The sequence below is a fragment of the Orbicella franksi genome, chromosome 6 (assembly GCF_964199315.1).
Source record: "Orbicella franksi chromosome 6, jaOrbFran1.1, whole genome shotgun sequence".
In the NCBI taxonomy this organism is placed as follows: domain Eukaryota; kingdom Metazoa; phylum Cnidaria; class Anthozoa; order Scleractinia; family Merulinidae; genus Orbicella; species Orbicella franksi.
In genome coordinates, this window is record NC_138150.1 from 8,712,916 (window position 1) to 8,736,422 (window position 23,507).

Here is a 23,507-nt window from a genome sequence, read left to right on the forward strand (position 1 = left end):
TTCATTCCATTGGTAGTGTCCTAACCCAGTAGATATTAACGAAACTGAAGTATGTTGCAAACGGCTTCCTCCCAATTCCTAATAAGTTTCAGTTTCTTAGAATTGAACCGCAATGCCCTAACAGGAACTAATTAAGAAATTTGTCTTACCCTTTTTTTCCCAGAAGCTCATGCAAGTCTTCTAGAAAGGAAATGAAAACAATGATATCCGGTTTGACTATTTTATCAGCGTTTCCAAGCATATTATTGGATTCGAGTTCAGTACTTGATCAAAGATCTCCATGTCTTGGACAAATTACTGGTTTGCCATTGATGGCTTTCGATCCGGGTGAGGGAAATTCCATATTAAAAGGAGGGGGTGCTAGTACCAATTCTGAAAGAACACATTATCTCCTGTAAATTGTCTTTTTCGACTCAATACGTACCCTAAAAGGTACTGCAAGAGAGCTCCCGCAGTGGAGTTTTTAGGCTGACCACCCTAAAAGGTACCAAAACCACTTTTTTTAAACCCCTGAAAGGTACGACGAGTACCCCCGTACTCTTTCTATGGGAGTCTTCCCCCCGGGCAAGTATTTGTGCTGCTGGTGACACTAGGAAATATCAAAGAACTCTCAGAACAGCGTCGATTTCAAATCCACAAGTACGGTCCATCCGCCTGTCATGGAGACAACCTTATGTAAAGCTCCAATCGTGGACTGTATCAAAACGTTCTATTGTAATTCACATCAAGACAATCGATGTGGCTAATAATCTCAAATATCTGCACGTTCTCCTGCTCGTCATCAGACACATCATTTTTCCGCCATTATTTGAAGACGTAAACAATTTGCCGGAAGTGTTGCAGAAACTGAATGCTTTGACCAAAATTGACTGAGAAGTTATAGTTGAGGCAAATACAACATCGAACTCTGTCCCGTCATTACTCAGTGCCTACAAAACAAATCTTCTAACAACGTTCGTGTGTTACTTAAAACCTATCTACGTTCATATCGATCCATGCTATTAATATTCCGAAACTCCGCATTCTTTACTGCCTATGTAACATGGAACTGAAAGGATCCCACGGCGAGCTAGAAAATTGCCAATCAGTTGAAATGTATATATTTTACATTCATTTTGTTTTGTTTTCTTTTCTCTTTTATTGGAAATACCTTATTTTTAATAGCATTTACAACCAGAAACGCTTACTCACGAGATCGAAGTCACACAATGCTATATTCACCAATGGGAGTAAATACAAGACGCTACTGACATACCTGAATATATACAGCTGATTATTCAATACCACCGAAGCAACAGCTTGTATCTGGCAAGAAGAAAAAGCCTTAAAAATACTTCACAAGTCAAATGTCTAAACAAAGAAGACAAGGTCTCCCTATGAGCAACGTATTTTCAAGTAAGTGCGCCAGTAGTGTCATTAACTGTGAAGGCCTTTGGCGATTCATTGTCTCAACGTGCAGAACGGCTGAAGCGAATCAATCGACATCCGTCCAAGGTTGTATTTATCAAGTGCTAACATCGAGCTTGAATTCGCGTGGTTGTCTTAAATTCTCAACTTCGATTGGTTTTAGTCGTCGTTGATAGACTAAACGACATTTCCCTCAGAAATCGGTCGTAATTGAACGACTGATCTAGTTAAGTATTATTATTCGTCTTTAGTAGAATAATTTCAATGATGTACCGGTTATCGCTTTATCGATACGAAGAGGAAATCAGATGTTACTCACAATAGTCTCCACGTGAAAACCACTGATTTATATTTCTCAGAAAGCCCCAAAGAGTCTATTTTGGCGATATTTTTCCCACACGTACACACAACAACAGAAAATGAAAGACAAATTTGGTCTCTCCAATAAAATGTCAATCTTTTTAAAGGCTTGTGACTCAATTGCACGAGCCGCAACGATCGAGACTAAGACTATTCATCAACTCCGCCAGAAGCGGAAGGTAAAGAGCTCTACTTATTAAATTTCGTTGGGGTAAATTCACTTTCCTGTTATATCTGCCATTTCTCCTCGAATAAACAGTAAATAAATATATATATTACAGCTCATAATGAAAGGTCAGAAGGCGATCATCATCGAAGAGAATCCTGGATATTATCAAAGGGAGAATGAAATGTTTGTTTTTGGTCTAGAATACTGGGAACCGCAACGTTTCCTTTCAACGATAAGTAAACAATCATTGAAGCGTATTAACATCTTATTATTTTGTATTATATTTTAAAAACATTTCAGCAATCATTGAATTCTTCTAATGACCGAATGAAACGAACCATTGCTAGTACCATTTCAACGATTTGAAAATGCGCCTGTAGCGTTTAGATTGATATTGTTCTTCGAAAGCTAATTCTGTCAATTTTTTTTTTCGCACGTTTCAAAAATGAAAAACAAATTAGGACACGCTTAACTGGATTGTGGTGTTCCGCTCACATGTCACAATATTTAACGTTGTCATGGCGCTAACAGACAGGTGCTTTGGTTAAAAAATATGACATCGTTAACTAATTGTCTCACACACGCAGCTACTCATGATAATGAGAAAAATAAGTTTGTACTCATTTACACAAACGCATATGATAAAAATATTACGTCCGGACGAAGTTGAACCTGTACGTCACAATGTTGGCACACATGACCAGGGTCAAGCCCTGGCTAATGATTTATTGCAAACTTCACGCAAGTTTTCGTTTATTTTAATTTATTGTGATTATTTTGATATTATTTCTTCAACGCTGAAGAAAAAAAATCCTTACTTGGATGGGGAAATATAAACCGAATGTTTAAATCGATGCAATTTTTTTTAAAAATTAATTTCTGAATTTTACTTGCGTTGCGTGGTAATAAAAAAGACCGGTAATTTGAAATACAAACAACTGTTTGGGGCCAAGGATCCTATTCCTTCTCGAGTTATTTATGAGTTTTCGTGCGCAGGATGTAGCGCCTGTTATGTTGGTGAAACCAGCAGACACTTCGCCACCCGCATCCGCAAACATCAGGGGCACCCAACGACCGTTTTCTCTCTAATGCTGTTAGATGCTGTTTTAGGCTATCTGGAGTACTTTTAAAGCTCTGTAGGTTAATTTTAGGTTGCACTAAAAAAATTTTATCTGTTCGGATATTCTAGGGGAACTTGAGTATTCTCGAATTTATTAGAGCTTTTTTGTCCATTTCCCGAAAACCTTAGGTCTTATCGCCTTTCCGAAAATGATAGCTGACCTTTTTTCGGTACTCAAAACGACATTTTTAACAGTCCGAAAACAACAGACATTAAATTTCTCATGTCACGAAAGTTCGAGGTGCCAATTCTCTCAAGAAAATCAGAGGGGATTAAAAGCCTTCCGAACAGATAATTTACCGAAACGATCCGTTGGGTGCCCCTGAAACATCTTTACTCAGACAAGCATTCCCATAAATTCAAACATATAAGGGGCTCTGATAATTGTCGCTCCCTTTGTCCGGAAGATTCCGAAATTCTTGACTCGGCTTCACTGCACTAGCTTCCAATTACATATAGCCTTTTTCAAATTTCCAATTAAAACATCTTAATTTATTCCTTTTATACTAATTAGTCTGTTTCATTTTAGGGAAATAATTTTAACACCTTTTTTTCTGTTTCGCACCTTAATCAACAATTGTTCGTATCACACAATGTTAAAGTATTTATTGCTCATTTAGTATTCTAGTACACCGACGATGGATGCTATTTCATCCGAAACATGTTTTGATGTTTAATATAGAATAAGAACTTCAAATGTAATTGTATTGAAATTTACACATTGTCAACAAACAGAATTATGTTCTTAAATATTCTTAAAATTTTGCAAACTTCAGCCTCGATAATCTTATAAAATATATTCCTGTAGAATAAAAAGAGTAAAAGTATTGTCAATCGACGTTTCGATGCATCAAGCATCATTCTCAAGGCTGAGGTTGTTACTCATTTTACGAGTTGAGTTTGAAATGGTTACATTCCAGTATGCGTGGATTATGTAAATGTACTAATAATCAGAGAATAGACTGCACGTTAGATTGGAAAGCATATGAAACTATAACACTGAGCCGAAAAACCAAATTCTGTATTCATAATAGAACTAAACCATCACTCAACGTGCAATCTGACTCGATCCGCGCAAAGCTATTCTCTGATGATTAGTACTTACATTTACATAATCTACACATACTGAAATGCTACCCATTTCAAACTCAACTCGTCAATAACAAGCTTGACATTAGCATTAACGACCTCAGTCTTGAGGATGATCCTTTGATGCATTAAAACGTCGACTGACAATACTTTCAATCTTTCTTGTCAAATGTTTTAACAAGCAACTCATTATTCGATCTAATAAAAAGAGTGCATGTTTATTCCTTCCCTTCATCAGTTCCTTCGACCTTCCTTCTTATCTAACCTCCTTAATGTCTGCCTATTTGGTTATTCATCTTATTTTTCTCCAGGATATTTGAAAGAAAGTCAGACTGTGTCATGCTGTTAGTTATTTGCCTAGTTCTTCTCCAGAGTCAAACAAGCTGGGTCTCGGGGTCGACTTGTGCGTCACCAGAATCTATAGATCAATGTAAGTCAACGTGTCACAGCTACTAGGTTTATTTTCACATAAACTGTGTTCAGTTTACGTCCTAAGGCAGTCAATGATGTAGCTTTGTACCATTCCGTGTAGCCATCAATGTAGGGCTTTTAATTTGCCTATAACCACTGTGTGCAAAAGTATGGACCCTATCGGTTCCATCTCGTTAGCTAAAATATTTCCTCGCTTTAACTATTTCCCTAGCTTAACAAAATTGCAATGTATTGGAAATGGACATCGGAATGGTTTTAGCGCATAATGACTCATTTACAATGTTGGAAACATTTCAACACCGATATGTACAATAAAAAAATGTAAGCGAATCTTAGTACCATAGTATCCGCAAAGTCGTCCGTAACCATTAACTACCGTCAATCACACCTCATGGCGTCGTGCATCTACTGAGGACTTAACAGAATTGCCGCAAGAATTCGATTCAGCGCCCTTCTTCCAATATTAACCCCCTTTTTCTAATAAGAGCTCCTCTTTGAGTGCGTTTTTTTTTTAAATAAGTGTCCCTTAATTGCAATAAGCGCCCCTCAAACATTATGAACATTCATTATTGAACATTATGACTAAAAACCCCATTAACACCAACGAAACTAGTTTAATTAAATCAGGTTTAGATTTTTTTGCAGTCATTTTGCAGTCATTTTGCAATCATTTTGAGAAGAAAAATTTCGAACCACCTTGCTACCATATTTTAATTAAACAGGTTTTTACCAGGTCAAGTTGTGGGGTGTGCACGATAGGAGCAACTAATTGTTAACCTTTTCTAGTTAAACCACATTTAAACTTGTTTAACATGTTGGTGTGAACAGGGTACGGTATAAAAAAAAGCCTTATAGACCTTTTTAGCTTGAGCGGTTTGTTGCCCCATTTTAGACCATGTAATGATAATCTTGAGAATTCTTGTGCTTTCAAATTCTTAGATAGTCGCGTGCACATGAATGTATAATTTTTAGATGGATAACAGAACATTTCTGTAGAGAGTGCCACGTGGTATGTAATGGAAAAACAAACAACGCAAGATAAAAAGGTCTATTGTTACAGTTCTCGAGTGTGTGTTGTTTTTCATGTAAGTATTGTAGCAATTTCAGATGTTTATGAACAGGCGTATCATCCCTAATGCATGCCCCCTTTCAGATAAGCGACCTGCCTTCAGCTAGAAAGAGTAAATTACCACTCGGGGGCGCTAAATCGAATAATTGTGGTAACTTACCGCCTATAGGTCAGTGTGAACGCAAGCACTTAAGAATGGCTGACTGTTAGGATCGAGAGACGCCGGTCAACGACCCATTTGGCAAATCGCTCATATTTTGCCCAAAGATACCCTTAGGTGACCTAATTCTAAAAATCATATTATAAGGTTCCAGCGAATTTTTATTTTTCAGAAATTCGCGAAAATTTGAAAGCGCGGTCAAAGTGCGGTTTTTCGTGTAATAAAATGACCGAAATAAGGTGCGAGGACGAAGCGCTGCTAAAGTCTTAAAATAAATTAAATTGACTTCAAACTTCCCACAAATGTGGAACAACCACTCTAATTTATTCCTCGTTTTAAAATAATCTCAGATATGTTGATATAGTGGTTTTCCAAACCATTTTAAAAACACCTATGAAGCGTGTGAAAAATAACGGCAAAATATAGGTAATGTTTAACAGCATAAAAATGCACCTGGTACCTCACTTTCCGATTATTTTACTTTACAGCCTTAAAATATCATTATTAGACATATACCATGCCAAGTTTCATGTTCGAACTCGTAGTATTTCCCTTTGAGAAAAACGAAAATCTATGTCAATGTGTTGGGCGCAAATGACACAACAATTATACACAAACAAGAGACAAATCAATTTCAATAGCGAAAGTAAAAGGCTATCATTAATCAATTCAATCAATTAAGCAATTCACTGCTATCAGTAGAAATATAATGTCCTCATAATGTCCAATACATAAAAACTGTTTTTAGACGTTTTCGATCTTTGTTTAATTTCCTGTCCGCCGTCATGTCTAGTTTGTCATCGCGTGTATTTCCTCAATGTCAACAACACTGTGAATGGTTCTCATAACAAACGCACAGAGGTTTCCTGGAACCTCGATGTTTTCGATTCACCAAAACGCTTTAAGTTCGTTAACACAAAATAATGGGTCAACTTGGAATGCTGTTTAGCATTAAGGACGTTAAAGGACTGTAAATTAATCGAGTTGAAATATCTTGAAGCAAATCAAAATCGCGCTCTTGTTCTAATTGCTAAACAGCCGATCTCCGTTCAAGTTCAAGAAGTCGAGAGGTTAATTCGGCAATGTATCACCGGTACAACAACAAAATCAAACCGAGGTCATCAAAAGTGTAAGTTTAAAAGTGTAGTGGAAGTTCGAAGTAAATTTCGCCTATATGAATTGGAAACAAGAAGTGAAACGGTCTGACCCGAAACAAATAAACGAAATATTAATACGACTAATTTAATCCGAAAATGTTGCAGAAAACATACCTAAAAGCCGTCGATTCCCCTCAATACCACTCCACATTGCCTTAAAGAGGCCAAGCTTTCTGCTGTAAGAATCAGGGGCCTCATGAATCTGTTTTTATTATATCGGCAACCATGCTGCGTGGCTGATATTCGAGACTCAGTAAAACTTGTCACACAACCGTACGAGCAGCCCAGTCACGCTTTCACTGCTTTCGCGAAAATGTTCAACATTTCGCAATTACAAGTTTAAAGTAGTGACAGTAGATTGAAATGCGCTTTTTAAAGCTGTCCTATCCAGGAACAATTATTTCTTGTTCTTGAATGGCTTTTAGTTATAGCTACAGTCGGGGAGGGGGGGGGGGTACTCCCGGAAATTTCGAATATCTGTATGCCGTGGAAGATTAAGTGGTCTCTAGCTCTTAACGCCAACACGGAAACACCACATGATTCTCGAAGTATCACAGGGATCACTAAGCAAAATAATTTTGAGTTTAGCTCCGCTGAGTCAGATACCTGTTGGCGCGCATATTGCATTGACCGTGGACAGGTGGAAAAACAGTTAAACCGGAAAAGCCTGTTGCACATTGTAATTCAGCGTTGTCCAACACGCAATCGGTCTGGTTGTAATGCTAATCGTATTTGATAGAATCTCAAGTTTTCTTTCGACACATACTCACGTACTGGGGTGGTGACATACCACTAGATGGGCGTGACCGGGAGCCACGAGTCAAGTCAGTCAACTCGCAAAGCTCAACCGAGAAGAGTGATAGTGAACCACTGGTGGAAGGACTGCAGATTGTCCCTACGCCTTACCCTAATAGGCCTCTGTGTTATTCTAATGAACTGATGCTGTTACAATGATACTATTTAGCTTTATGAACATGCTAATGGTAAAGGTTTTCTTTTGCAATATAAAAAAATCATTAATAAGTAGTTCTTTGTGAAAAACTATTTTAAGGAAAGTAAGCTGTTCGCGAGATCTATGTTTTCAGATGTTCTAGAGTGATTAGTTTGTTAGGGCTCTGTTGCGCTGCGCTTGCGTGCAGTGTCGGAAAAAGTACGTTAGATCATCTGTTTCTAAGTTGATAAAGGCAAATTAATCGCTGCAGCGAATTTGGAAAGGGTGACGATTCCAACCTCGTTCCCAGAGTCTCTCATCTTACCACCCTCTTGTTCCCAAATTCGCTGGGAACGAGGTTGAGACGATTCGGCCGTTAGTTTTTCCTCTAAAGGATCTCCCTCCTCTACTCCCACTCCCTCTCTACAAAAATTTGACGATCCTCCCCCCCCCCCGGCAAGAGATGTTTGCTCAATACCGAAGAAGTCAAACATCGACAGTTCCTAAGAATACTTCCGGCAAGTGCAGTTGTTAGTAAAATACTTCACAAGCGCTGAGTATGGAGCTATTCCGCGCACGAATGGGAGAGGTATATCTAATCCCATGTCTTCGCACCCGCACCGTAGCATAGGCAGTTTCAGGTTCTTTAGGCCACCCTCCATCGCCAAGGCACAGGGGTCTTGCTGGTCGTATACCAAAGGATGCTGGAGCTGAACTATTTCTACAACTTCCTTTACCTGACTAAAATTGCCCTCCTCTTCAGATACCTGAACATGCATCTCATCAGGATCACTTTGGCGCAGAGCGTCACTTTGTGAGACAAAAACTAGCACCTGAAAAAGACGAATATTATAAGGGTCCCGGGCTCTGCGCATCTCTCGCGCCACCATTTCGGCGTCAAGCTTTCGGCCTGTCGTTTGACCAACGCGGGATTTTGCCATGAGATACGATTGCTGTTTGTCATTGACTGCCGTGAGAGCCCAACCCCCTTTTAAAGCAACAAGGACTTTTTGGTGACGTACTGTGGCTTTGAGTTAAGCGCCAACGCTTGCTCCAAGCAGGGTTTGTAGCACATTTTGGCTAAGTCCATAAGGGAATGTCTCTCCAGAGACTAAGTACATTTCTCCAGTGACAAGTGCCTCTCTAAAGTAGACAGCCTATGAAAGATACGAATGCAGCTGCCTTGAAGGCATTAATACACCCTGTCGTGCATGGTTACTATCCATGGAAACATCAGCAGACGCTTCCTCGGTCACACCCGTTGATACTGGCACTGATGTTAAGGTCGCAGTGTTCGTACCTCTTTACAAAATGACCTGAAGTCTCCTTCAGAGAACGAGGCTTCCAGCAGAAATAAACAAAGAGCGATGTCTGACTAAATTGCAAAAGAAACCCCTGTCCATTAGCATGTTCATAAAGCTAAATAGTATCATTGTAACAGCATCAGTTCATTAGAATAACACAGAGGCCTATTAGGGTAAGGCGTAGGGACAATCTGCAGTCCTTCCACCAGTGGTTCACTATCACTCTTCTCGGTTGAGCTTTGCGAGTTGACTGACTTGACTCGTGGCTCCCGGCCACGCCCATCTAGTGGTATGTCACCACCCCAGTACGTGAGTATGTGTCGAAAGAAAACTTGAGATTCTATCAAATACGATTAGCATTACAACCAGACCGATTGCGTGTTGGACAACGCTGAATTACAATGTGCAACAGGCTTTTCCGGTTTAACTGTTTTTCCACCTGTCCACGGTCAATGCAATATGCGCGCCAACAGGTATCTGACTCAGCGGAGCTAAACTCAAAATTATTTTGCTTAGTGATCCCTGTGATACTTCGAGAATCATGTGGTGTTTCCGTGTTGGCGTTAAGAGCTAGAGACCACTTAATCTTCCACGGCATACAGATATTCGAAATTTCCGGGAGTACCCCCCCCCCCCCCTCCCCGACTGTAGCTATAACTAAAAGCCATTCAAGAACAAGAAATAATTGTTCCTGGATAGGACAGCTTTAAAAAGCGCATTTCAATCTACTGTCACTACTTTAAACTTGTAATTGCGAAATGTTGAACATTTTCGCGAAAGCAGTGAAAGCGTGACTGGGCTGCTCGTACGGTTGTGTGACAAGTTTTACTGAGTCTCGAATATCAGCCACGCAGCATGGTTGCCGATATAATAAAAACAGATTCATGCGGCCCCTGATTCTTACGGCAGAAAGCTTGGCCTCTTTAAGGTAATGTGGAGTGGTATTGAGGGGAATCGACGGCTTTTAGGTATGTTTTCTGCAACATTTTCGGATTAAATTAGTCGTATTAATATTTCGTTTATTTGTTTCGGGTCAGACCGTTTCACTTCTTGTTTCCAATTTATATAGGCGAAATTTACTTCGAACTTGCCACTACACTTTTAAACTTACACTTTTGATGACCTCGGTTTGATTTTGTTGTTGTACCGGTGATACATTGCCGAATTAACCTCTCGACTTCTTGAACTTGAACGGAGATCGGCTGTTTAGCAATTAGAATAAGGGCGCGATTTTGATTTGCCTCAAGATATTTCAACTCGATTAATTTACAGTCCTTTAACGTCCTTAATGCTAAACAGCATTCCAAGTTGACCCATTATTGTGTCTTAACGAACTTAAAGCGTTTTGGTGAATCGAAAACATCGAGGTTCCAGGAAACCTCTGCGCGTTTGTTATGAGAACCATTCGCAGTGTTGTTTACATTAAGAAATACACGCGATGACAAACTAGACATGACGGCGGACAGTAAATTAAGCAAAGTTAACGCGCTATGTTTTGATCGAAAACGTCTAAAAACAGTTTTTATGTATTGGACATTATGAGGACATTATGTTTCTACTGATAGCAGTGAATTGCTTAATTGATTGAATTGATTGATTAATGATAGCCTTTTACTTTCGCTTTTGAAATTGATTTGTCTATTGTTCGTGTATAATTGTTGTGTTATTTGCGCCCAACACATAGACATAGATTTTCGTTTTTCTCAAAGGGAAATCCTGCGAGTTCGAGCATGAAACTTGGCATAGTATATGTTTAATAATGATATTTTAAGGCTGTAAAGTAAAATAATCGGAAAGTGAGGTACCAGGTGCATTTTTATGCTGTTAAACATGACCTATATTTTGCCGTTATTTTGCACACGCTTCATAGGTGTTTTTAAAATGGTTTGGAAAACCACTATATCAACATATCTGAGATTATTTTAAAACGAGGAATAAATTAGAGTGGTTGTTCCACATTTGTGGGAAGTTTGAAGTCAATTTAATTTATTTTAAGACTTTAGCAGCGCTTCGTCCTCGCACCTTATTTCGGTCATTTTATTACACGAAAAACCGCACTTTGACCGCGCTTTCAAATTTTCGCGAATTTCTGAAAAATAAAAATTCGCTGGAACCTTATAATATGATTTTTAGAATTAGGTCACCTAAGGGTATCTTTGGGCAAAATATGAGCGATTTGCCAAATGGGTCGTTGACCGGCGTTTCTCGATCCTAACAGTCAGCCATTCTTAATTGCTACTATTAGGGTCAGCAGAAATCTGACAAACAGCCTGATCATATAAGCCTTTTTTTATTTTTTACAGCTCCATTTTCTCCTACTCTAGAAATCAATACCTTGGAATTCCCGAATGAACATGTCCAACCAACTGGCTACAACGTTACAATTGTTTGTACCAGTAATTTTTCCAAAGAGGACTTGGGGACGCATCAATATGGCCAGCCATTTTGGATACAGCAGTTTTTCAACGATGAATTAATAGGAGACTGTGGCGGTGGCGATGGTGATATTGATAGCGAAGATTCAAAAGTGTGTACGTATGTCATCCAAAACGCTACAGAGAGAGATTCCGGAAATTATAGATGCATATCACGTAATCAAATAGGTTGTACAGACGCTGAAGTTTACTTGGAATTTCGAGGTACACAAACAAATTTCTGTTTATTGTTAACGTAAATTAAGGCGTCAGTTAATTTTTCACTCTTATTTTATTTATCATATATTTTCTTCTAAATTCCTCTTTAATGTACTTGTCTGTGGATTCTTTTTTTGTTTTGTCTACATTAATGTTTAGAGTGTTTTTTCCTACCTTTCGGGTAACCTGCAGTGCAGTCGTACTTTGAGCGCGAGTGTGCATATTTTCGTACTAAGCAGCCATCTTGGATTTGGTAACAGGGTTGGGGCGAGGCAAAATTTGTCTAGGGAGTAGGCGTGAGGTGGAAAAAATGGGAGGGGGGGAGGGGAAGGAAAAATTCAAATGCCCCACCCGACAAAAACTCCCCGCCCTCCCCACCACCCCAACGCTCTACCGGTCAAGCATCCATTTACAATCCAAGATGGCGGCATCGAAGTCATGCTTTATGGAGCGTTTCATTCCAAAATAACCCCTGCACTGCAGGCTAGCTTTCGGATTTTAGATCAAAATGATAATAGGTCGGCAAGAGTGGATCCAAAATGTTGCTGGAGTGGGGCATTGTAGGTACAAGCGGCAGAAATGTCTGTGTCTTTAATATTGCCCCTGTTTAGGGTTTCATCTACAACCTAGCGGTGAAAGCAATTTGATCGATACTACGCTCATTTACATGACAACGGTCTGTTTCCACCTGTTACAATTTTATATTTAATCACAGAACCATCACCGCCACGTTTCAAAATGGACCTTCCACTTCAGTTAAACGCCTCTGTTGGACATAAGGCCTATGTGACTTGCAATGTCTCAGGTATTCCTCGACCAGTCATCACGTGGTTTAAGAATGGCTCTCACATGACACGTTCGTTGGTGAGGGAAATCAAGGGTTATTCAATGTTATTTTTTGACTTCGTCCAACGAAATGACCAGGGAACGTACTGGTGCGAGGCAAACAACACTGAAGGGTGGAACAGATCCTCTACTATGAATTTGGCAGGTATTTCAAAGTTGCAAGCCAATTTTTCTCAGCTGACTTATTTTTCTCTGTTGTTGTTTGTATATCTGATCATTGAGACAGCTGTTGTTGTTGTTGTTGTCGTTGTTTTTGTCATCGTTGTTGTCCTTGTTGTATTGTTGTTATTGTAGTTACCTGAAAAAGTAATCTTTAAATTGTTATCATTTAGAGTTATTGTTGTTGTTGTTTTTTGCAAATTTCGTGTCAACATAAATGTAACTGGACTGAATGCTCCAGATCATCCTGCAGGCTATGAGGGGCTAAAACATAGGTCTCCCTTCAGGCTGGTGACATTTATTGCGGTACCAAATTTAATGCCTCCCTGTGTCAACTGAGTGGTTTATCCATATCCAGTGGGGTAAAGATGGAGAAATTCGCTCTAATTTCGACGACATACAGTTTCAAACATAACGTAAAATGCCAAGTTCTGGAGGTACCTATAGGCAACTCTTTGCTGACCTCATTGTTTACAGTTTTCTTCATTAATATACGACTTTACGCATAGAAGGCATCACGCTAGACACGCATTGACTACAAACATTTCAAGAGTTTTTGAAACTTAGTAATTGGTGAAGTTTTGGGCTCTTTGGGTATAGTATTCGAGGAGAAATTGGCTTTCAACAACTGCAAAATATCTGGGTGGCAAAAGCGCTAATGATCTTATACATGTACATTCCTTGTAAAATTTTGGGTTTCTAAACAGGCGACGCACAAGAAGTACTCAATACATCGGGCTCAAATTCCTCGGGACAGTTAAACGTACTATGCCCTTTCAATATTCCGAAAACTCCATCAGAAACTGTACCGCTTATGCTAATGAGATAAATAGTGTAAACAAAGATTCTCCTATATAAAGCCCTATAACGTAGGATAACTCGGTTAAAGCCCGTTTAAAAGATACTCTGCATGTCGCCTTATAAGAACTGGTGTAGAAACTAAACAGTTTCTCTAATGGTATTCAACGAGATACTGTAGCACTGAAAAAATATTTTAGATTATATTAAGGGAACAAGAAAAGTAAAGGAGAGCTTATATCCGTGGGGAGGGGGGGGGGGTGGCTGATGAATGGGGGCGTACTTACAGCCGGAATTTCACGGTATTTCCAACTGAGTTCAAATGTATCTCTCTTTCATATATCTAAATTTCAGTTTTTTGGAGACCTACCTTCTCAATCCACCCGAAGAGCGCTCGGGAATTCATTGATGATGGCATTGCCACGGTTACACTGTTTTGTGAAGCTAATGGTTCCCCACGTCCTGTAATTGGTTGGTTAAAAAACAACACGCCCGTCACCAGTGGCACCGTGTCTCAGAATGAAAGTATTTCCTCGCTCGTCATTGTTTTTAATGAAACTACAGAAAATCGGATAACATATCGCTGCATTGCAAGAAATTCACTGGGAAGCACCCTCTCCGAGGAAGCAACATTAACTGTTGCTAGAAGAGAAGCGAGAGGTAGGTTTCAACGCGTTAGGCAGTTCTTGATCTTCACACCAAACAACACAGGCACACACACATTTATTATAACAGTCAGGCGGAAATACCTTACGAACGTTACTGTGTTCACGTTGAAATACATATACGTAATACACCAAGGCCCCGTCCACATAACGCCGGAGGAATTTGAAAACGGAGGTTTATTTCTGCTGTTAGGCCTACCGTGCGCACTAATCCGTCACGAAAACGGAGCTTTTCTAAAACGCTCTTCAAACCGGAGGAATCTGAAAACGCTGGCTTTTCGCATTTGCGTCGAAGGAAAGCATTTTGAAAACGGAGCTTTTCAAAAACGATGGCGTTACGATAATTATGTAATTTCCCTGACCGAGGTTTCCTCAAACACAAATCCAAAATGACTGGCGATTGTTGCGTTTTCGAATTCCTCCGGCAATGTGTGGACGAGGCAACAATGTACAGAACAATACACCATTGCAGTAATCCGCCGTATTAAAAAAGATGGCGACCGGTACATTTACCCATAGTTTTTAGCGCACGAAAACCTTAACAACGTTCATAAAAACGTACAGAAGAGTTATGAAATCTTTAAACCTAGGCTACACAATGTTCTTAGTACAGGGACAATTATTGTAAAAATTTGGCTTTCCTTGTGCCCGATAGGCTGTGTTAGGTTCGCAAGGTATTGTGTTAAAATGTACAGCCGCCATCTTTTTTTCCTACGATGGATTATTGCCGAGGCAAGGTGCTAAACAAAAGGAACCCTAATTAGCAAGCAGTCATCTTCTCTAGTCACTGTGGACTTTAAAGCGGCGCTCAGCCGCGCCCCGGCCTTAATTTCTGCGGGTTTTTCAGACCAGTCTCAAATTACTAATCTATCAACAAACGACGTAATATTTCAGGCAAAGCTTTTGTGAAAAATTGACATACTAACTGCCCAAAGCGCAATAAATTACGGAAAATAAAAAGTTAAGTGCAACTTAGTAAAAAAACATGAGAAGATGTCGACAGTCACTTACCCACACAAATATCCATTGCTTCTACAATACAGAGTAGTTTAACGTCAATGTGACAAAACAATATCGATTAACGTAATATCCATCTCCTTTGTCATAAATCCCGAGTACACTCGTACCTTAGTCCAAATGAAAAATCAGTCAGCCAGTTTCAAAGTGAAGCGATTCTTGATAGAAGTGTTCCAATAAATATTTTATGCAAAGAACTCACTAAAACATTTTTCCACGCTGTTTAATGTGGCTTCTTGTTGCATTTTGCGTTACAATTAACTGAATTCAACTTGCTCTTCAGGGTTCATGGGTCTAGCTTTTTACATTCATCCTAAAAGTATAACAGCGTCACTTGGTGAGACCGTGGCGTTTAGCTGCGCTGCTCGGGGTTACTTCCACCTTAATATAACGTGGCTAAAAGACGACATGCCGCTCACAAACACCAGTGCGAGGATGATTCACGAAAACACGCAAGAAAGTTCTGAGCTTCAGATAATCTCTGTAAGTGAAATGGACATCGGAAAGTACTCTTGCCTGGCAACTACTGGAAGCCTCCAGGCTCCATCCGGGAAAGCAGAGCTTACGTTGAAAGGTAAATAAATTGTAAAATAAGGTTGAAATTACCAACGGCAGTACAGCCTAATTCCCTCTATGAGCTGCATCTGCGGGTAGTTGCTCATAGGCGTACGGGTACCCTCGGGCTTGGCAGAGCGGTGACCTTCTTGCCCGAAAAAAATACGCAATGCCCAAATGCTGGAGTGTTGAAATCGAGGTGCAAACGCACTCAAATTGCATGAAAAACAAAACCGTTCACAATTCCCACATCTAATGAATTTGCCATAAGTCCAAAAATAGTTCTATTCAAAGCCTGCATACTCTATGACCTCTACCAACACTCTCAATCTACTTAAATCTAAAAGTTATTAAAAGAAAAAGTTCTAATAAAAGTAACTAACCAGAAACTTTTACGAGTTTTGGAAATCACGCCAACAACTAACCCTAACCCTAAGTGTTTTTTTTTTTGTTTTTTTTTTCACGTGTGCTTGCCCGAATCATGAGGGTTTTGCCCGAAAAATCACATAATTTCCGTAGCTGGGGGGGCTGCAGCCCTCCTCGCCCACCCCCCAACCCCAGCTCGTACGCCTATGTACTTGCTTTCATCATCTTGAACTGGGTATTCGTTGCCCCTTGCAGGCACGTTTCATAGAGGGAATTAGCCATTGTACTGTAAAGAAAGTAATGCATTAACATAAATGCCAATGAAATTTCCTTCTGCAGATGGCACGCCCACCTCAGCTAATCTGTCTGAAATTACCTGGTCCTCTGTTGGCGTCGGCTTGCTTCTTATTCTCATTGCGGCCCTGGTTATTTTTAAGTGGCATAGAGGAAAGAAAAGGAAAAGCAACTACCAGGTTCATAACGAAGTAAGCAGAGATTTCACTGAGCTGTTTTGTTTTTTCCTTTGGTTTGCTTTTGTTTTTTGTTTGTTTCTTTGTTTGTTTCTTTGTTTTTTCCTTCCTTTCTTCCTCTCTTCCTCTATTTCTGTTATTCTCTCTGTCAGGTATGTTAGTTTTCTTTGTTGTCCAGTTAAAGTTGGAATCATTTTAAGGGTATGAATTTTTAAAGAGAGGTGATGATTACGATGTGATTACGATGTGATTAAGATCTACAAAAAAAATATATTTATCCTTCTCGACTATCACGCAACTTGAAAGAAGCAATTCTTACATCCCATCATTTTAAATGGGGCACGAGATAACAAAGCTGAGCAGTTCTACTGATGGAAAATTTTCGCTAGAAGGGCATGCGCATCTAACTCCAGATACCCACTGCGTTGGCCTAAAAGCTGTTAGATGGCAATATGCCATTTTCGATTTGCTTTTTGCCTCCGTGTCAAAAATGTGTTGCGCTTACAGATTCAGTTTTACTCAAAACAAAATCGTTTTCATTAGAAAGGTCTTGCACCGGAATTCGTTTTGAAACGCAGACAAAAGGCAACTCGGAAATGGCCTACTTTGCGCAAAGGCTTTTGCCGCCATGATACTGCATTACAACTGCCAGATATGTAACTTGTGTATTAATTTTTGAACGCAGATCATCAGTAACCAGCAAGAATTTATCCAGCTAGAAATAAAAGATCTAGTGAGCAACGAAACAATCAATCAGCTAAGAAACAGCCGATCAACTGTACGTCAAAGCACTATAGACGGAGCACATTCCACCATAGAAGAAAACCAGGTCGTCGATCATGAAATGTATTTACACACCATGGCACGTGACAGAAATTGGGAAGTTCCTCGGGAGAGGTTGGTTATAACAGAAGAGACGCTTGGCGGAGGAGAATTTGGAATTGTAAATAAAGGAATATACTTAAGAAAAGATGGAAGTGAACTCCCTGTCGCGGTGAAAGGACTTAAAGGTTAGTTTCGTCCATTACTTAATTTGAGTATGAGAACGGAGGAATCATGCAGATTTTATGGTCACGATATGTCGCCAGCACAATGCAATGCCGGCAATGCTTTCCCTTCAAATTTGTACCATAATTATGAAACAGAAGGCCACCTTTTTTATTGGTACCGTGGGTCCTGTCCAAGTACAGTAGTTTTTACGGCAATTTTAAGTTAACGTTAATTGTCTTTTCGTCTCGTCTTTACCAACAACTTGGTTTGAACAGATGCGGCAGACCAACAGCAGCGACTTGCACTAATCAGAGAGCTAGAGACACTCATTCACGTCGGCCGCCATCCAAACATCGTGAGCTTGGTGGGAGCTTGCACATTCGAAGGTATTGTACTGCGATCTCTCAAATATGCAGTTAGCCGGCATAAATGTACATCACCAGTTAAACTAGGACATAAGCTTTGCTTATTCAATGGTAGGGGATTTATTAAGAACACAAACCACATCTCAGATATTCGCGCTAAAAGACTCTTGTGCGATTCTTTTCTTGATCGCGATACTCCTCGAAGTCGAAGTCGAAGTCGAAGTCGAGGTCTGTCGAAGTTTACTAAACGACTTTTCTTTATTCCCCAAGCCAGAGTTTTGAGCCTTGTCCATACATTTGTTGACACAAATTCTCCTAAAAAAATATCCGGCTTACCCAATACCACGAGTTTGCGGGACATTTCAGGTTTTAATGATCCTTACAAAGGTATCATTTTCATCACCTTTAGAACCCTTGTGCGTCATCATTGAGTTTGTTTCTGGTGGAAGTCTTGATAAATTACTTCGAAGTAGTCGTGTTCAGAATGACAATCACGATACATCTTACACCAATATATGGTCAAGACTGACAGAGAGGGAACTGTTAAAGATGGCGTCAGACGTTGCGAATGGTATGAGGCACTTGGAAAGTAAACAGGTAACTTTATTATTATTGGTTTTTTTTTTTGGTTGTTTGTTTGCTTGTTTGGTTGTTGTTGTTTCTTCTTCATTTTCTGGTACACAAAAGGTTAAGCTACATGAGGTTTTAACTTTGTGGGATTTCTGAGAACAAACATTAATTCTCCCATGATGGTGACTGAACATTCGTCAAATAGCTTGCATCACACAAACGCAAATTGAATGCTTTCAATACATTCGCGTTTTGGTGTTTAAAGTAATGGACAATGAATTGAATTGTCAATCGAAGTAGTGACGAATTTCCTGTCTTTTTACACAAAGTGTATTCATAGAGACCTGGCTTGTAGAAATGTTTTGGTGGGAAGTGGCCTGGTTGCCAAGGTGGCTGATTTTGGAATGGCGCGTGATATATCTTCTGATGGAAAGTACCTCAAAACAAGCGAGGTACGTTTTTTCTTCTCTTTCCTAGACTACAGGAGACATCATTTAATAGCATGAGTAGCGCATTCATTGCGCCCTTCTACACAAGCAGGAGCGGAGTTTTTTTTTGTTGTTGTTGTTGTTATTTCAGTTTAAGCTCTCCAACATGAAATAAGGTTTTGCTCTTTCTATTACTTTTATCTTTATTTGGCGGCTAAAGTATGAAACGTTAGCTCTAAACGGTTGTTTAATGCTCATTATAGCTAATGCGTTATATGGTGAAACTTCCATATGACAAGAGATCCATTTGCTAAAATAATATATATTCTACCTGGTCAATAAGGGACGAATTCCATGGCTCTGGATGTCAATGGAGGCCTTGAGAGGAACTTGCACAATCAAAGGAGATGTGTAAGTAGTAAACATCAACCATAAGTGGTATTTTTTTAGATGCAATTGATATTCGTATGCAGGAAGAATTTTAAAATTTAAAGTATTTTATAGTTCAAAATAACTACAGATTTAAAACATCTAAGATGAGTTTAGATCCATACTTGCCATTAGTGGTATTTTTTCATCCTTTACCTAACACCCCAAAGCTTTGACTAATTATACGACCTAGCAAGGTTCGCTGGCAAGCTAGCTATTATAAGGTAGGGTGTGCCTGTTACCATTTCGGTTCACAAACTATGATAAAGTTATCCTGTCTCACCAAAGTTATAATAATATTATTCCATGCAATTTCAACAAGCTCTGTCAACTTTCTCTTTATTCATTTCTTGTAGCAAATGAACTTTTAGTAACTGTTTCCTCCTTGTCCATGTAGTTAAGCATTGAATTTGATTTCCTTTATCGCGTGGACTTAGTTCCTCGACAATACGATGGAAAGGAATTTTCTGTTGATTGCCGTTCGGGAGTGAGAAAAAGTAGAAAAGCTTCTGCATTACTCCTGCATTATTTTCTACCTTTTTCTGATTTAAAGTGTGAAGGTGAACAATTTGAAAGTGTTCTGTACTTTTATGTTAAGTATATAAAATATAAAACGATTCATGCATACTTGTCTTGGCAGGTGGTCATTTGGAGTTGTTCTTTGGGAGATAGTCACTCTTGGTAAGTAAACAGATACATATTTTCAATCATTTAACCATCCGAAGTATTAACGGTGCAAGGACGAACAAACATGTACTGATTTTTGGTTCAGATGCACCACTTAGAAACATGTTGTCCGTAAGCCTCGTTATATGTCTACCAAAGTAGGAGCTAGAAGAATCGATGTCTATTCTAATCTTAGAGTTTCGCAAAAGTCGGATGGCTGACTCTTATCCCCGCTCCTGTGACAGAAGCGACTATCTAAGAGTATTCTACACCCTCTGAATGTGATGCTAGTGTGTTCCAGACTTACACTCCTACGCATTGTTGCTTCGATAGTTTTATGTTTCTGATTGGACAGGCACAAAGTAAAAAAGGTTTACTATCTAGGGTCACGGGAGCATACAAGGAACCAACGGGGCTAGAGCTGGCCCAGTTTCCCTAATATGACTCGCAATATTGTCTTAGTACGGACATCTTCTGGCTCTGATCTGTGTAACTTCTTCGGCCAATTGTACTACATAATTTTGCTAAATAGTTGTTTCATAATAAAAATTCCTTTGATGAAAGTGAAGAATGATCATCGCAGTTAATTTTCCAATTTAAGCAATTGGAAAGAAGAAGCCTGAAAAAAATCAGGGCTTCAACGGGATTTGAACCCGTGACCTCCGCGATACCGGTGCGATGCTCTACCAACTGAGCTATGAAGCTACACATTGGGAGCAAGGTCAATTAATCGAGTTCATATCTTCCCGTCAGGGAAGTTCACATATATGAATTATTTCATATAAACTTCACAACAATTCCTTTGACATAATTATCAATAGGTAAATTGCCATACAAGGATGTGAATAGCGTGATTGAACTTCATGAATGGCTGCTGGATGGTGTTAGATTGCAGAAACCACCTCATTGTTCTGATGAGCTGTAAGTATAATTGATGAACGTTTTAAAACTGTTGTGACCGGAAGCACCCTGAGCATCAGGCTGAGAAAATAAGATAGGTTTGCCAGGACGTTCAGAAATAAGTGCGTTGAAAAACTAAAATATTTACCTTAACCGGTCCAAGTCTATCAGTTTCGAACAGATCGAGTATTTGTAACAGGCGAATCCGTCGTTTAGACGCTAGGTAACTCTATTTAAAGCATTAGTATAACAGCTGAGAAATAACACACATCACACTGTTCAAAAATCAACCGACGACAACGTTTTGAAACGTTTCCTTGCAGAAACTCTGCTCGGCCAGTTCGTGTCTAGTCCCCTACAGTTTATCTGTTACACATTATTAGAGACTCACAGTTATCTCCACCCAAATATGAATTAGAACCAAGCAATCTATAACGCCATTTCTTTCCTTGTTTGTCTAGTTATAACATCATGTTACGATGTTGGGAGAGGTCTCCTGATGATCGACCATCCTTTGATGAACTTTATGTACATCTTCAGGGCATCCTACACGAGGAAACGGTGAGAACGTTTGACTCCTCTAAATGCTATTTTGATAGTTTCGGACACATCCTGTCCAACATCATTGCAAACGCGTTGGCACAGAATGATACAACTTGTTACCCTTGCCATAAGGCACTGTTGACTCTACACACTGTTTACTAGCTTTTCTAACACGAGAGAAAAACTAGCGTTATTTACTGTTGTATATGATTTGTTTCATGAATTCTGGTGGGGCTCGCAATTCACTGTTTTTTTCTTCGCTTTTCTTTTCGGTAAGGATTACTACGCATATGGTATGCATGAAGATTCCACATTCGTGAAGCTAATGTAAAAAAGAAAGGTTCGAATGTTGGTTAATTGATCGACCTAAAAGTGTTTACCCTGTCAGCTAGGCTAAGTTGTGAGACTGAACTAGGTTAAGCTAGACTATATATATTAGGCTAAACGAGGCTAAGCTGAGCTGGTAGACTATTGAGAGTTCAAAGGGTAACAATTCGGAAAACATATTGGTTAGATCGTACTTTAATTCATAAATTATGAGAATGTTAGGTAAAAACCTAAGGTATTTCTTATTTTTAACTTGATGTGGAAAAGTTTTCAATTGAGTGTCGTCAAGATAAAATCAACGAAATTATGATGGCAATCCAAACAGGAATATATACCGTGCTAACTCTGATTTTTTTTCTGTTTTTTAGAGAATGTACATCAATGTGAGGAACATCGAGGAACAAAAGATGGAGGGTTATCGCAAGACAGACATTTCGTTATAAATGACACACTTACTACTTGCTGGGGATATTGCCAATGACATAACACTCCGCAAAAGATTGGCTGGGAATTCTAAACTCTTCACTTCAACTCCAAAAAGGAGAACCGTTTGTTCGATCCCTATTGAAAGTCATTCCATCTTCATCATGTTGCAATGAAAAGATAATTGACATCGCTAAAAGTATTTGCTCAATAATAATCAAATTATATATGGTGTGAAGCGTGCAAACTTATTTACTCTAGTGATAACCAATCAAGTGGCAATCATGACGTCATAGAGTACAAAATGACATCAAACTCCAGGATGTTCGCTGTCTTAAATCCGTCATCCTGGATTTCAATTTCTTTCTTTTTTTCAAACAAGTCAAACAAGCTTCAAAATTGATTTTGAAACTTAGAAAAATATAAGAATACATGAAATTTAAAAAAAGATTAGGAAATACAAACTAAACCGTAAAAAGCAACAAATTTGGGTAAAACACCCTTTGAAAACACGCCGGGTTGTTATAAAAAACGTCAAGTCACGAGTCGAAATTAAACAATTGATACACCCAAATGTTTCTGATAATTCTCAGGAAAAGTCACAAAGTTTTACCACTTAAGTTTAAAGGCAGTTTTTGTAAAAAGAGAAAAAGGATTGATGCCACAAAGTGCAGGGAAATGGTGTGAATTTCCTATCATTTTACGCTAATCCCCATAATGGCCGCTTGCTTGTTTGTTGTTGATTTTTCTGTCAAAAGTTTTTTTTTTTTTGTCGTTTGTTTGTCAAACGAACAATAAATAAATATATTATTAGATGTTTTGGTGTGTAGGATCGCTGTATATTTTTACGAGTTGTGCCGTATTTTGACGAGCCCGTAAGGGGAGTCAAAATAAAAACAACGAGTTAAACTATACAGCGATACTACACACCAAAACATCTAATAAGAGATTTATTATCCAACTGCTGTAGTCAATAAATTTATCAGTGAAAGAGGGAGAGTGTGACAGTTTTGTGTGCGCGCGCCGACCTGCCCGGCAAACAGGTTTTCTACTGTGCAAATTACTGTACAATATCGCTGTATATGTGTACTGTTATTTGGACGGTGTTCGCTGCAGTTGGATGATAATGACGTATAATTATATGAGGCACGAACAAAAT

The 23,507-nt window shown here is 39.1% G+C and overlaps 1 protein-coding gene across 1 annotated transcript; it reads left to right on the forward strand.

The window, feature by feature from the left end:
* The first annotated feature begins 1,281 nt into the window (after window positions 1-1,281).
* LOC145491115 (fibroblast growth factor receptor 2-like) lies at window positions 1,282-23,239 on the forward strand. The gene is made up of 16 exons (XM_081470260.1): window positions 1,282-1,395; window positions 4,457-4,575; window positions 11,502-11,837; window positions 12,547-12,822; window positions 13,989-14,294; window positions 15,600-15,890; window positions 16,577-16,722; window positions 17,393-17,717; window positions 17,973-18,083; window positions 18,472-18,659; window positions 18,962-19,084; window positions 19,404-19,471; window positions 20,130-20,170; window positions 20,977-21,076; window positions 21,517-21,616; window positions 22,294-23,239. Exons 2-16 carry the CDS (start codon window positions 4,485-4,487, stop codon window positions 22,366-22,368), a joined length of 2,577 nt encoding a protein of 858 aa, XP_081326386.1. The 5' UTR covers window positions 1,282-1,395; window positions 4,457-4,484; the 3' UTR covers window positions 22,369-23,239.
* Window positions 23,240-23,507: the final 268 nt, after the last annotated feature.

Excerpts from the sequence above, each read along its gene's own strand:
- LOC145491115 (XM_081470260.1), top strand. The coding sequence starts at position 4,485 with ATGCTGTTAGTTATTTGCCTAGTTCTTCTCCAGAGTCAAACAAGCTGG. Across the intron at positions 19,085-19,403 it reads AGTACCTCAAAACAAGCGAG|GGACGAATTCCATGGCTCTG; the intron begins GTACGTTTTTTC and ends CTGGTCAATAAG. Across the intron at positions 20,171-20,976 it reads TTGGGAGATAGTCACTCTTG|GTAAATTGCCATACAAGGAT; the intron begins GTAAGTAAACAG and ends AATTATCAATAG.